Genomic DNA, 15,105 nt, shown 5'->3' on the forward strand with positions numbered 1-15,105 from the left:
TCACAGGACTGTAAACCTGAGTTGGTGATTGTTGAAACAGTGGACTAACTAACTAACTAAACCTATAACAAGACTAACCAAGATGCTTAGCGCTGCTCATCGTGGACTATATTGCTGTCATTGTTCATTTTAGTCAAAGCATACAGTTTGAAAACGAGGCGCGGCTCCAACTAGAAAACAATGTTTTGATGCATTGGATGTGCTGAATGTGCATATTAAGGCAGTACAGGAGGAGGTGCACATTAATAATCCTCCAGGACTGTAACATGCTCATGTTTAACCCAAACAATGTGTCATGTGACTGCAGTTGCTTCACATCCAGGTCGGAACACCTTCTCACCACAAACCAACCGCACCAGAGTTCCTTTGGAACCGGACTGAGACCACCTCTTCAAGAAGGTCTCAGTCCGGTTATTTTGGTGTGTTCACACCTGAGTGTGATTGATGTGTTCACACCTGCCCAAACGAACTGCACTGAGGGGGCAAATGAACTTGAGTTTGACCGAACCAAACCAAACAGGGCAGGTGTGAAAGCAGCCTAAGAGACTTTTACGTTTTGTTCTACGACATGAAATATGTCGGTAGATACCCCACATGTGAATTTTGAAGCATCTATGTGTCTTAAAAAAGGCGATTGCTAAGTGTCTAAATGAAACTACAGAATATCATCATGGTGTTGCTCATTTATAATGTTAGCTTTTTACCCATGGCAAAAGCATTAAGGCCTCTAGCTGAACAAAACATCTACATATCATAAACTTCTGTTTACCACAGACCTTATTTTCTGCAATAATCCAAAATCCAATGGAAGAATCACACTGGCTTTTTGATGAGGGAACCAGGGTGACGCTAATGCTGCGTCAGCCCACAAGAAAATATCATCCCTGGAGCACTCTACCTGTCTAGACATTTTGTGAGTAGACAGCAGGGTTGGCAACAGTCAAATGCTGGTAAAATATGTAAGTGGCTGCTGGATTTTCTTCACTCAGCAGCCAATAAAACAATGGTAATCTGGAAACCAGCCACAGTGGCAGGTGGACAAAAATGTTCATTTCCAACCCTGGTTGACGGAGTTTATTCATTAGACTGAAAAAGTTAGGGAAGCTTGTGAAACATGGCAAAGTCCCTGCACCGGGGGGATGGGGTGGGTGTGGGTAGGTGGTACCGCACACTAGCACACTAATACCGTCATGTACAGTAGACCCCAATGAAATTTCAGGAAGATATGAAAAAAACAGATTCTGCCACAGTCTGGACAGAAGTTACCTCACGTAGAGTTCTTACTGCGATGACATATCAAGACTAAGTGAGATCAACGTAAACAACGTAACAAAAATCAAAAACCTTCGTTCAGACTTTCAGGCCTGAAGAAATAGAAGATTTCAGAACAGCAGCAACATGCGTCTGTGGCAAATACAGTGAAACACTTCTCTACTATTAATGTGACGTGACTTACGTCTCTGACTTGCGGGCTAAAGTCCTCTTCATCCAGCGGTCTGGTGGCGTCTGAAGGCAGCTGATGGTGACAAAACACTAAATTCATTACCAATTAAAAGAGGAAGGAATTTGGATGTTACACTGCTGCTTCCACCGTGTGAGAAACCCGTCACCTCATGGACTGAATACAGACTATGACTTTTGCTGTAATGTACCCCCTAATCATCATAAGATGTGTAACTAAGGTGTGGCCTTTATACCGGATCACTGGCTTACTATGATGGTGGATCTTAAAGAAGGCCTGATTGTTGAAACCTCATCTGAATCCAGAGCCACAGGGTCGACGTCTTTTTCTACTGTCTAGTCCACATCCAGTGATCAGCACCTCACCACAGCCCTTTGTGTGTGTTACTTTTCTACATTTCAAAATAAAATTAAAAAAACAGAAACCGGCAAAAAGACAAGTCCTGTCTGTCGGGTTTTTTATTTACCCAGTTTACCACATGAAACCTGCTGCAGCGCTCTCCCACAGCAAACTCAACCAGAAGCCAGACAGAAGCAGAAACGGGCAGCTCTACTGACCTCTCCTTAACTTTCCCAGACGTCTTACCATCTCCCAGATGTAGGGGAAGAGTCGGTCTCCAAAGTACTCTGTGGCTCCGATGGGGAGCTGAGCAGGAAGGTTGTCGATGGAGCACATGAGGATCCCGTTTCCCTCCACACTGTCAGGACCACAAGCATTAATATTTATTACATATAGTATGATTAGCACATGTTTACCCTAAGACTGCAATAAAGACAGAGTGTCAATCATTACACCCAGCTAATGATAGCATAAAGATCATAATCATTAAATCAGTTACATATTTTTGCCAACAGTTTTTTTAGAGCTGAATTTTCAACTTCATCACCACCACAGAAGAAGAGTTGGGCAGTGTTCAGCATTTTTTCATATGAAAAAACAAAAGGTGATTTCATGTTCCTAGGGCTGCCCCCTGATAGCTGACCAAATGTTAGTTGACCAGAAAGGTCATTAGTCAGCAAGATTTTATTGGTCGCTTAGTCTCAGAAAAAAACAAAAAACAAAATAAAAGTCAAACTGTATCAGAAGCTGCACCTTGTCAAAATGTCAAAATAAATCAAAACCTATATGACTGGACCATGTGGGAATTTAATTTGAAAGGACAGACACAGGAAGTGGCCACGCTCAGCAGTCAGACAGGAGTCAGGTTACAAACCGATCACAGCCGACAGATTATCTTTCCCTTCTTCTGTAAATATTCAGTCTGATAAACACAGAAAAGTTGATCATGTTAGTGCAGGGCTGCCCAGAGCTTTACATCTGTCCCACAGACGATAGGTCTACACACTTATAAACAGCTCCTGGAAGAAGATCAGCTCTGCTCTCGGGATTTCAGGTAAATAGGCTATATGATGCTTGTTGAGGTTGCTTAGCAACCTCAGACACAACCTGCTGCTGCGCTCTTGAAAGCTGGCACAGAAAAGACACAAGAGTAGCGCCCAGCGCCTGACCTCATGTTTTCCAGGAGACACGGCATGTCGACAGCCCCTAATCTCCAGGGCTGGTACCTGCGGTTATTCCACAGGCTAGTTAATAACATGTCGGGCAGGAAATCCAAAGTGTGGGATCATTTTGAGAAGGTGAAGGACGAACCCAAGGTGATATGTAAACTCATCTTCATTGGTCGACTACAAACATGACGTATCATGTGAAACATGGAAGTAGCTACATGCCCATTAGCCCTACTATTATTGCGCAACATTTGGAGTAACTCCTCTTGATGTCAACTAAGTGGAGCCCAGGAGGACAGTGGAGGCATAAAAACAGTGTCAGAAAAAATCTAATTTAACCAGGAAAGCCTCGCTGAAATAATAAAATAAAGCATGACCTGGCCAAAAACACTAAGTTAGAGAAAAAATGTTTTAAATAGCATAACAGATCTTCAAAAAGTAATATCTTAAATGCAGCCTGGGAAAAGTTTAAAACCCACAAATAAAAATAATTCAGACCAACATCTGAAACTATTAAACAATAAATTAAACCCTAACACATCTCACAGCCTGAAGAGAGAGTTTCTGCAGCAATAATTTAAGTTCACAGATATTAAATGTGTTACAAACTGAAACAATAATAACCTGAAGCCTCTCATGTCTGACTGCAGATCAGCTGAGTGAAAGTGAAAGTCTTAAACAGAAGAAACACTGAGACAAACAGGTGATGCTGGTGAGGAGACACAGGTCAGGACTGTTAGCACTCTACCTGTTGTGATCTATGTGCTGGTCAGCGTCGTACATGCAGAAAGGCTTGTCGATGGTGGTGCACTCGGTCATGAACTCTATGGAGCCTCCGGTGTCGGCAGATATGTCACAGATGGCCAGTAGTCTGGAGAGAGAGAGAAGAGGTCACAGCAACAGGTTGAACTTACACTCTGTAAACATGACTGAAGATAAGAATGTGACCTTTGACCTCTGTAGAGATACAGCAGCTACCAGACTGCACTTCTATCCATTCACTACGACACTCAGCTGTCGGTGTGTCAGGTACATCCTCTGTGTCTGAACGTCTCTCCCTGTGAGGCTGTGATGTTCTTACTTGTGAGGCAGCCCTGGTGATCCCTCTGTGGCTTCAGGCGAGCCCTTGAGCGGTCTGATCAGCCTCTGGGCGTCCAGTCGTCTGAGGAGTCGGGGGGTTTGGGGGGCCCAGTAGATACCGTTGATCAGACAGGTTGTGTAGGGCGCCACCTGTGGTTAGATGAAACATTTTTAAGGGTGTCCAGTGCAGACAGAGAGCATATGCAGCTGCATGCAGCCACCGAGGGAAAAGCACAGCACCCCATGTTTTTTTTCAGAGCGCTCAGTTTTTTTTTTCTGCACCTGCTCTGACCGCTTCTAACCCTTTCACGTATAGTGGTCGCTGCAGTGAGCAGCTATTTAAAAGCCATTTTCTTGTACATGCATGGGTTTTGATGCTGGAGTTGCACTTAAGTCACTGTAGTGGAACCTCGTGCGTCATGCTGCACACTGCCACCCATTGGCCAGGTGTTGTCAGTGCAACACAAGTCTCTCAAACCCAAGGACCACCGAGGAGTCAGGAGCAGTTCAACGCTTTTGCATGACAGTATTAGAATTTGTGAAAAAAAATAAAATGTGAACACACTAGTTTAACAGTATTAAAATATATATTTTATAGTTTCACATGATATACATCAGTTTTTGGTCTGAATCAGGGACTCATGTTGTTCCAAAGTTGTATAATTGCCTAGAGTTGGTTGGTGTTCTCACGGCAGCATTTACAAGAGGACCAGATCAAATGCCTTGTGTGAGAAAGCTGCTCTTGATTGGTCAGAATTTCCATGTGGGAAAAATCCAGGAAGTAAAGCAAACGTTGAAGAAGAGTACACTTGCAAGATAAATGTGACACTTTCTAATGTCACAATGGAGGGACAACTACGCAGGTTGATTTTAGCGCTGCTCATCGTGGACTATATTGCTGTCATTGTTCATTTTAGTCAAACCATACAGTTTGTAAACGAGGCGCGGCTCCAACTAGAAAACAATGTTTTGATGCATTGGATGTGCTGAATGTGCATATTAAGGCAGTACAGGAGGAGGTGCACATTAATAATCCTCCAGGACTGTAACATGCTCATGTTTAACCCAAACAATGTGTCATGTGACTGCAGTTGCTTCACATCCAGGTCGGAACACCTTCTCACCACAAACCAACCGCACCAGAGTTCCTTTGGAACCTGACTGAGACCACCTCTTCAAGAAGGTCTCAGTCTGTGATTGCTGTGTTCACACCTGCACAAACGAACCGCACTGAGGGGGCAAATGAACTTGAGTTTGACTGAACTGGACCAAACAGGTGTGAAAGCACTCTTAATGTAGTGTTATGTTAGCTACAAAGTTCATGTCAAGAAACTGTTGTCATAGAAACAAAACCCACCCACTTTATAAACCAAATGATTCATCATTCATAGAAAATAATCAGCACACTGTTCGATAACATAAATGATTGTCAGTTGCAACAAAAATCATTAAATAATAAAAGTATTTTTTCATTGCTGACTATTCTCCATGTTGTTATGTGAAGGATTATTGATCAGATAGATGTATTGGTTCATTCTCTGCAAGGTCATCTGAGCCAGACTGTGATGAAAGTCACAGCTGTGTGAATGGTGCCACGTGGCACCTGCTGAAACACCAACACAACCAGCAGCTGTTTACTGCTGACGACTGAAATAGAGGACGAGGCCTCTCAGTGACTAACAGGAGCAGGTGGAAGTTTTGTAACTGGTGGTGGGGTGGTGGGTTAGAAGCTGGTGGACTCACGCTGGTCCTGAAGTGTGAGGTGTAAAGTTCCGGGTGGTCCTCGTACTCCATGGGGTCATAAAAGCCGTCGCTCTTCCTCACCAGGTGGTGATGTCGGCTCAGGACGGTGGCGTAGACTTTGGTCATATCTGACAAGAAAACAACAGCATACTGTTAATGATCATGTGTGCACTTCTTACACTATCATACAACATGCACGCTGATCCTAATAACAGGCACACTCAATAACAAGCACATCCTGTTTGTCAGGTGTTCCTCTCAGGGAGGCGTTACAGGTCTGTCCATCTCAGGGATGAGAATCAGGAGCAATCAAAAGCAGGGTTTTTACTTGAAGGGTCTCAGTACTTTTTCCACCCCTGCTTACATCTGATCCACCTAACAACATTTATCACACACTACAGGCAGCTGCTGTTCGTCTGCTCTAAACTCACAAAGTTCACTTTATTCAGATCATAAACATCTTAGTTATGGCTGCAGATAATCAATTTTTGAGGCTGATGGTTTTGTCAATTGATCCATTTGTTCTCTGAAGAGGCGAAATCAGCTCCTGCATCATTTTCCTGTTTGTTATTTTCTTGTGCGGTTGCTACAGTTACACAGCAAGCAGATCACACACACACACATCTGTACAAGATATGATACAGGACACAAATGTGACCTTCGATGTTTTTACATGTAATGTCCCTCTGCAGCTCTGCAGCACTCGCTGTGTTGCCTCATCCATTAACTCCCAGCATGCAGTGAATGAACACTGAATGTCCCACCCCTCACTGTGATCAGCCACCAGTATGTTGAACACGACGCACGTCACATCACGTTAAAACAAGCACAAAGACAAACACAGGAGTTTCCTACCTCCTGTTTGAGAGACCTCCTTTAACTCGTGAGGTTCAACGTATTCAACAGGAAGCTCGTTCAGGATGTCTTGGGCTCCCTGCAGGAAGAAATGAGGAGAATGAGGATTTCTGAAAACACTGAGTGTTTTGTTTTGGGTTTAAATGGATAGTTTCGATCTTTTGAAGTGGGGTTATATAAGCTACTTATCCAGAGTCAGTGTATTACCTACAGTAGATGGTGGTCAGCGAGCCTCCAGCTTGAAGAAGCAGGCAGGAGTACTGAAACAGAAGCTCAGCCAAGTGCTATGGTGGATGGGTAAGTAATTAAAGGTATTTTAGCCACCAAAAATAATCAGTATCAGTTGAAGTGTACGCTATATTGATGGTATTTTCTCTGCTTTACTCTACCATCAGACAGGGACTTCAGACAGTGATTTCCGACGGGGAACTGAAGCTGTTATATCACTCTCCTCCAAGCCAGACTCCATTGAGAAAAACAGTGATTTAAAATCACTGATCACAGGAGCTGCTGGTCGACTGCTGCTATGATCAGTTAGCTTGTTTGTGTCATTGTGTGACTTTAGTGTTTAAAAGGGTTAGTCTGGATTCACCAAAGTCAAACAATAACACAAACTAGCTAACTGATCACAGCAGCAGTAGACCAGCAGCTGCTGTATCGAGCAAGCTAAAATTACTGTTTTTGTCAATGGAGTCTGGTGGGCATGAAGAAAGCATAGATGTACTGTAGAACTGAAGCTGTTTAGGGCTTCCCCATCTGACAGTAAGGTAAAGCAGTGAAAATACTCTCAATATAGCGTACACTTAACAGTGGAGAAAGCAGTGTGTTTATTTAGCCAGTGAGACAGATTTCACACGATTACTGTATGTACCGTATGTGACATCCTACTTTAAATAAGGAAGATTTGTCTTAACTTTTTTCAACATCCTATGACCTATTAAAAGTATATATATAGATATACAAGAGTAGCGTCTGACCTGGTGTTTTCCAGGTGGTTAAAGACGCGGCATGTGTACGGCCCCTTATAGTTAGATAAAGGTCCATTTTTAAAGTCATCATTTTTCTTAGAAATATAGTAATAATAAACTCTATAGATATTGCACCTTTCCAAACACAGTTACAAAGTGCTGCACAATAAAACACAAGGGGAATGAAACCTTCTCTGAAACACCGATCAGTTTCATTGATCAGTTTCAGAGGTGTTTAAACCATAACTTCAACAGATACCAGTTCTTACACCTTTTACCTTCCATAATGTCATAACACTGTATTTATGCAGTTTGTTTTCATTCAAAGACACAGAAACATTGAACTCCAATTTGATGTTATTTTATTATGACCAATGATGGTATAATCAAATGTGATTGGAATTGACGGGAAAACCTGAGCACCAGGAGAAAACCCTTGAGTAGATAATAATAATCTACAGAAGCTGTCAGTGCTATATCGTAGGCAAATGGATTTGCCTACGATATAGCACTTATGAGTACCATGACCTGGATGACTGAGACACAGACATCTACACACATCCTCTACCTCCTCCTTCTCGTCTGCTCTAGTTTGTTCTTCCTTCTAGAGCATTTTTTTTTAAATGTGACTGACACTGACGGGTGAACCTGAGCACCAGGAGAAAACCCCACACAAATGTAAGAAGCTATGGGAGCTACTGATGCCCAGCCAGAGCGGAACAATCAGCAACCTCCATTTCTTCCTCCATCTTCTCAGCTCCTCTTGCTTTTGCTGCCTTCTGCTGCATTTTGGTTTTCAGTTGTTGCAGCTGGGTCTCTCTGTCGTCAGAAGACCTCCTTGGAAACAACAAGAAGCGTTTCCTCTTATTGTTAAATAAACAAGCAGAGGTCCTCCAGTTCTGCCTTGTCGGCGATCAGCTGTGCCACCTCTCTTTCCCAGCTCTGCTGTTTCTCAGCCAGGTGCTTTGTGATGTTCTCCAGAGCGGTGTTCTTATCCTGCCAGGATATCTGGCTCTGGAGGAGTTGGGCATTTTTACCGTTCAGCTCTTCTGCTGTCTCAGACAGCTTTTGAATGAGGCTACCGATGTCTTCGGTGAGACAGAGGATCTCAACGTCTCTCTGCCTGATTTCTGCCTCAAATTTGACCCTTAATTGAGTCTGCTGTGACTCCCAGCTCTGTTGACTTTCTTCAACCTCTTTGTAGAAGTTGTCCATCAGAGTCTGGAGTTTCTCCTCCCAGGCTGTCTGGCTCTGGAGGAGTTCAGTAGCTCTAGAGGTCAGCTCTTGCGTTGTCTCTGCGGGTTTTTCAATGAGACAGTTGTTGTCCTCGGTGAGACGCAGGATCTCAAGGTCTCTCTGATGGATTTGCTCTTCCATCAGAGAGACCTTGATGGTGAATTCATTCACCTGTGTCTCCCATTTCTTGTCTTTTTCTTCCATGTCCATTGTGAGTTTCTCACTCAGAGCCTCATATTTAGCCTGCCAGGCTTCCTCGTTCTGCTGGAGAGCAGCATCTTTGCTGGTCATCGCTGTGTGTGCGTCTGCCAGCGTCAGAAGGAGACCCTGTTGGTCCTCGTGGATTTTCAGGAGGTCAGTGCCCATCTGATGTATTTTCTTTTCCATCTGGGCTTCCTTCTCCTGGTACACACTCTGTACTTGGCTCTCTGCTGGTGGTAGTGATGTTGTGGAGGTCCACGACGGCCCGCAGCATCACCAGCTGGTCTCTGTCTGTTGTTCGTTCTTCTGTCCATCGTTATGTGTATTGATGGCCAACAGACTGCTTGTCTCAGGAATAGTCACTGTGTGTGTAAGATCATCTGTGTAATAGACTCAGTACGCGACACAGCAGTGCATTGCTTTGCCTCTGTTTCAGCACTCCTGCCTGCTTCTTCAAACTGGCAGCATACTGACAGACATCTACTGTGTGTAACACACTGACTATGAATAAGTACCTCAAACAAACCCACTTCAAAAAATCTGAACTATCCCTTTAACCTTGCTGTACCTTGGAGACGTTGCCCGTGCCGGTGAAACAAAATGTCACTGGACCGATAGATTTGGGCATGAGCCCCGTGGAAATCTCATACCCACAATCCCTAACTGCCTGGATGGCCTGGCTGACGTTCCTGTAGTTGTGAGCCATGCCAATGTGCTGTGAACAGCAGGGAGACAGGAAGTGACAGGGTAAGAATTACAATCACATTATGAGGACAAAGTCTATATTTTTGGTTAGAAATTCCTGAGGAATGTTTTCTTACCATGAAGGGAGTGTGATGCCCGAGAGCCAGGAAGCGCAGCCCCAACCCATGCAAGATGTTAATCATTCCTACAACAAAGATTCACTCTGATTAAACATTACTCTGACATGATTTACTTGCTTTTGCCTGAGGCCCCGTTTATCAAAGTGTTCCTGGATTCATGCAAAAATAAGTTGAACAGGTTTATGATCGGTGACATTTACGCTGCCCTGGGCTATTTCCTTATCTACAAATGTCTACAGTCTTTAAAACACATTGTGTGTTCTAAGACCAAACAAACAATATTAATTCTCTCTCTTTCCCCACAAAACTTTTACAAAGACATTTTTCAAATAATTTGAAACATGTTTTATTAACATCTACAAGCAGTCTTGTTCTTCACTATCGATTGGCAGCCCATTGCTGTTTCTCTGTGCATTGCTGCCACTAGGGCCCTGTTTCCACCAAACACTTTCAGTACAGTACCTTTGGAACCAACAGTAACCCTTCAGACATGGTACCTAGACCCTAACATTTCCACCACAAACAGTACTCTGTCGCTGTATTTCCTCATCAGCGGTGACACAGATGGAAGTCTGCACCTGGTTTATCGTCCACAGAACGAGGCTGCACGCCCACATTTTCACAACAAAATAGAACAGGCTGCAGTGAGAGTCTCTCTCCATGGGATATTTAAAAATAGCAGCTTTGTGCATTTAGTCCTTCTCAGGCAAGCTCAGGGGTTTAGTGTTGCTGTAGCCCACAGGAAGTGAGGATTAGAATATATGACCTTCACATAATCCGCTCCAAATTAATCTATATTTTTAAAGTCATCACTAAAAGTGTGTGTCATATAAAAACTAAAGTGATGGTCAAAGTTGTCACAGTGAAATTTAAGGTGTGCTGATGGATTCACGTCATCAACTCATGCATTGAGTAACATTACAAGTTAACGTTCCACCTTAAAAGTTGCCGGCAGTCGGCCCAGTGAATGAAGTTATTTTTTCTCAGACTCCAGCTGCTGTGAGAGGCAGCAAAACATCCTTTCATTTTATAGTTACAGTTTACTAATAAAACTCTCCACAGTATCAACAGTGGTTACTTGGACCAAAGATGGGGACGATACGGAACGGTTCAATTAGTAACATCCACAACTTTTCACAGTGGAAACAGAGAAAAATGAACCGAACTGATCCAGACTGCTCGGTGAAAACGGGGCTCAGCTGTCCCTAGAACAACATAAATCCACAAACAGAAACATGTTTTATGTCACCTGTACACTCCCACCTTGTGTGCATACATGGGCATCCTTGAACCAACTCTAGGCATTTATGCAACTCTGTGACAAAATTAGTCCGTCACTTGAACCAAAGCAAGCAACTCTAGGTCTGAAAGCACCGTTAATCTAACAAAACTCATGGTGGTCTGCAGCAAACTGTTACACACTGAGAAGAAGCAGTTAATGATATCAAGTTTGTGTTCCTGAGAATAATCTTCTGTTAACACCTGTTGGTCACATGGACCAGGAGCCAATCACCAAGTGGAGCCACCCACAGTTGGTGCAACCACAAGCCACAATGTTTTGAAACACCAGCTGCAGTTAGAGCAGAGGTGAGGTGTGTGGGTGTGGACTTTGGTAAGAATCACACAGAGACACTCTGCAGTCTGGTCGGCATAATCCAGAATCACTCTGGTGTTCAGATGAGTTAATAGAGTTTCCTGATCCAGATTAAATATCCAGATACAGGAACTGGTGGCTGTTAAGACCCTGTTGTTGACCATTTCGTTCATTTTATGAGCTCTAGCACCACAGACAAAATGTTTTTGGGAACATTTGTATTTACTTTCCCTTTAAACAGGTGAAAGTAGATCAGAGCACAGAGATGAACTGATTTTGAATCAGCGTCACCGTGTTAACACAAGTCTGACTCAACAGCTTCAGCTCTGACTGATGACATGGTGAAGGTCCAGATGATTCAAACAGAAATGTTTAAACAGAGAACACGTCTCTGTTGGTTGAACTGGTTACAGTCAGGTACTGATCTTCACTGTTTCATTAGTTTCACAACAGGTCCTGCTGCCAAACGCTGTCACAACAGTCCAAAGAAAACACTAACCAGCTGAGGTACATTGCATAAACTAACCGTCATTTGTTTGTTTTTGAGGAGGTTTTCATACCTGCGAGACCGGCCCACTGACCAAACGCAACAATCCGGAAGCCATTAGCATCGACCATCTTCTCGTAGTCGATCAGACGAACCTCCTGAGGAGACAAAAGTCATTTCATTACAGATTTTGAGGAGTTTTGTTGACAGAAAGACAAACACACAGATGCCTCATTCCCACTGCACGGTTCAGATCAACGCTCAACTCACTGTTGGTACCAGGTCCTTCACTCTATTTGGTTTTATTTTAGCTGCGGCGGGCACCCCCTAAGTGTAGGCATGATTCTTAGCTGATCAACATATCAACACTGCATGAAACTGCTGTGACATCATCTTAAATGAGACACTCGCTCAATCCTTTCATCAGCAACCAAACGCTTTGCACGTGAACTGCAAAAGAAGAGGCAAGTAGAGACATGCTGTACCATGCAGAGGAGAATGCGGCTGCAGATACAACAAGGACGACAGAAGAATGTTGAAATACCTGATATATCACATTCTGCAGCATCAGCTCCAGTGCAGAAGATAAAACTGCTCTCTAGGGCTGCTCCCCTAACAGTCGATCAAACATTAGTCGACCAGAAAGGTCATTAGTCGGCAAGATTTCAGTGGTCGCTTAGTAGCAGAAAAAGGGGAAAAAAGGGAAACGTGAAACTCTATCAGGAGCTGCGACTCGTCAAAATAAATCCAACCCTATATGACTGGACCATGTGTGAATTTACTTTGGAAGGACAGACACAGGAAGTGTCCACGCTCGGCAGTCAGACAGGAGTCAGGTTAATTTCCAGGGCTGGTACCTGCGGTTATTCCACAGGCTAGTTAATAACATGTCGGGCAGGAAATCCAAAGTGTGGGATCATTTTGAGAAGGTGAAGGACGACCCCAAGGTGATATGTAAACTAGGGCTGTCAACGAATATTCTAAATTGATATTCGATTGTGAAGAAAAAAAAAAAACACCCCCGCAGCTGTCCTCTTTGCGAGCAGGCGTTGGCATCAGACGCGCATTTCTCCACGCTGGTCGACAAGCGGTTCTGCTCCCAGCTGTTGTCTCCGTCACCCGGCTTGACACATTCGCTCGCGGCTCGCGCAGAAAATAGACCAGACGCCGAAACAATCGCTGCAGGGTGCGAGCCGGTCACGGTCCGGTGCTTCGAGGCTATTCGCTGCGCTTCCGCGGGCGGTGTGGCCACGGGTCAGAGAGGGGGGGCGAGCGAGAGGTCCGCGGTCGTTTATAACGTAGTGTTATAGATAATTGTTTTATGTGTTTTAATGTGTAGATATGTAAATGTTTTCAAAGACCTTTATGTTGAAATAGAAATACCTACAAGTAGTTATGTTTCCTTGTATTAATACATATACACGTATGTTTCCTTGTATTAATACATATACATGTATGTTTCCTTGTATTAGTTTACCCTCTTGTGGACATAATGCGGAAACAAAAATATTCGAATGGTTCGAACCTATGAGTTATTTTTAGAAGGAATATTCGAACGTCATTTTTGAGCAATTTTGACAGCCCTAATGTAAACTCATCTTCATTGGTCGACGACAAACATGACGGCGTCGCTCTGGCATTTGAGTGCACCTGTCACACATCTACATTGAAAACAATTAATTTGAGGACGCAAAAAACCGCGGCATGTGTACGGCCCCTAAGTGTCCCACAGTGCAACAGCTCATGTGACAGACTGGAAAGTAAACCTTTAAAAATGAATCCTACACAGCACATTTACTTTGTATTTTCACAAACATAGAATTGGCAACAGTTTTCTAAATTCAGCTACAAAAGTCAGTTTCTTCAACACTAACTGCAAAAATAGTTCACTGCTAACATTAGCACACAGAGACCTTTATATCATGAGTGTAACTGTACTGGGTCAGGACCACTGCAGAAAGTGTTTCATCTTTTGAGCGCTCTCACCTTCTTCAGCAGGTCCTCCAGGAGACCCATGTTGGCCTCCTGAGCTTTGATGGTGTGGGAGAAGAAAGCGTATGTCTTCCTGGGAATGACCTTCTCCTCCGGCGGCCTCTTCACCCCGATTATCAGAGACGCCTCCGAGAGGTCCTCCTGGATGATGGCCCCGGCCCTCTCGTAGTACTGAAAACAAAGCACAGCCTGTTGGCCGAAGCACTCACATTTCTTTTACAGCTTTATTACCTGTGTGAAGTCTTTCATTACTCCCAGTAGTAACTAACACATCCAATAAACCAAAGGAGAGATAAGATAAGCTTTTATTGATCCGCGACAGGAAATTTACACATTACAGCAACACAAGAGACGAGCTAAGACGTCACAGTCTATTGGTTCAGTTCTATATGAACCAATAGACTGTGCAAAATTAATTAAGTCTGAATTATTTTTCAGAAATCCACCACTTCAACTCCGGCAGCCATGATTTGTATATTATTTATAATATAAGTACAGGTGTATGCGTGTGTAAATAAATAATAAATACATGCATTAGTGTTATGTATAACGTCCAATCAACCACATCATTAAATCCACTGACAGGTGAAGTGAAGAACATCGACCATCTCATTACAGTGTTCTGCTGGGAAACCTTTGGTCCTGGCATTCATGTGATGGCACCTGACATGCACCGTTACAGACCAAGTACCCCCCCTCCCTCATGGTGACAGCACTGTCCTATGGCGGCAGGACAGTGCAACATGTCACACCACTAAACCTGCTCAGGAATGACCAGAGGAACGTGACAAAGAGCTCAAAGCGGTGACCTGGCCTCCAAATTCCCCAGATTTCCATCTGACGTGGGACGTGCTGGTATCCCACCTCACAGCAGACAGGACTCAAAGAACCTGCCGCCAATGCCCTGGTGGTGGATGCCACAGGTCAGCCAAGTCTGATCCAAGGAGGCCCCACTGTGGATCAGAGGTACCTATGGAATCTAGGGAATTAGGAGGCCAGGTTGACGCCTTGAGCTCTTCATCGCGTTCCTCGGGCTGCCTCCACACATATAACTTCAGACATCGTTCGGTGGCTCACCTTCTCGTGGATCGATCTACGGTTGGATGGCTGGACCAGAACCTTGACGCCTGCATTGGTGAGCTCTTTAACATGTCG

The 15,105-nt window shown here is 43.9% G+C and overlaps 1 protein-coding gene across 7 annotated transcripts in view; it reads right to left on the reverse strand.

Moving 5' to 3' along the window:
• The window catches only part of aass (aminoadipate-semialdehyde synthase), a 44,295-nt gene that overhangs the window by 25,754 nt on the left and 3,436 nt on the right, over window positions 1-15,105 (reverse strand). For all 7 annotated transcript variants that reach the window (XM_078167593.1, XM_078167590.1, XM_078167589.1 and 4 more), the window contains 11 exons: window positions 15,028-15,105; window positions 13,945-14,121; window positions 12,032-12,116; window positions 9,875-9,942; window positions 9,622-9,768; window positions 6,649-6,727; window positions 5,794-5,921; window positions 4,052-4,200; window positions 3,719-3,841; window positions 2,048-2,159; window positions 1,457-1,516 (listed from right to left, as the gene is read on the reverse strand). The exon at window positions 15,028-15,105 is cut by the window's right edge. In XM_078167593.1, coding sequence (XP_078023719.1) covers window positions 1,457-1,516; window positions 2,048-2,159; window positions 3,719-3,841; window positions 4,052-4,200; window positions 5,794-5,921; window positions 6,649-6,727; window positions 9,622-9,768; window positions 9,875-9,942; window positions 12,032-12,116; window positions 13,945-14,121; window positions 15,028-15,105 — 1,206 coding nt within the window. The remainder of the gene's footprint in view (window positions 1-1,456; window positions 1,517-2,047; window positions 2,160-3,718; window positions 3,842-4,051; window positions 4,201-5,793; window positions 5,922-6,648; window positions 6,728-9,621; window positions 9,769-9,874; window positions 9,943-12,031; window positions 12,117-13,944; window positions 14,122-15,027) is intronic.

Source organism: Epinephelus lanceolatus, chromosome 5 (genome assembly GCF_041903045.1).
Source record: "Epinephelus lanceolatus isolate andai-2023 chromosome 5, ASM4190304v1, whole genome shotgun sequence".
Lineage (NCBI taxonomy): Eukaryota > Metazoa > Chordata > Actinopteri > Perciformes > Serranidae > Epinephelus > Epinephelus lanceolatus.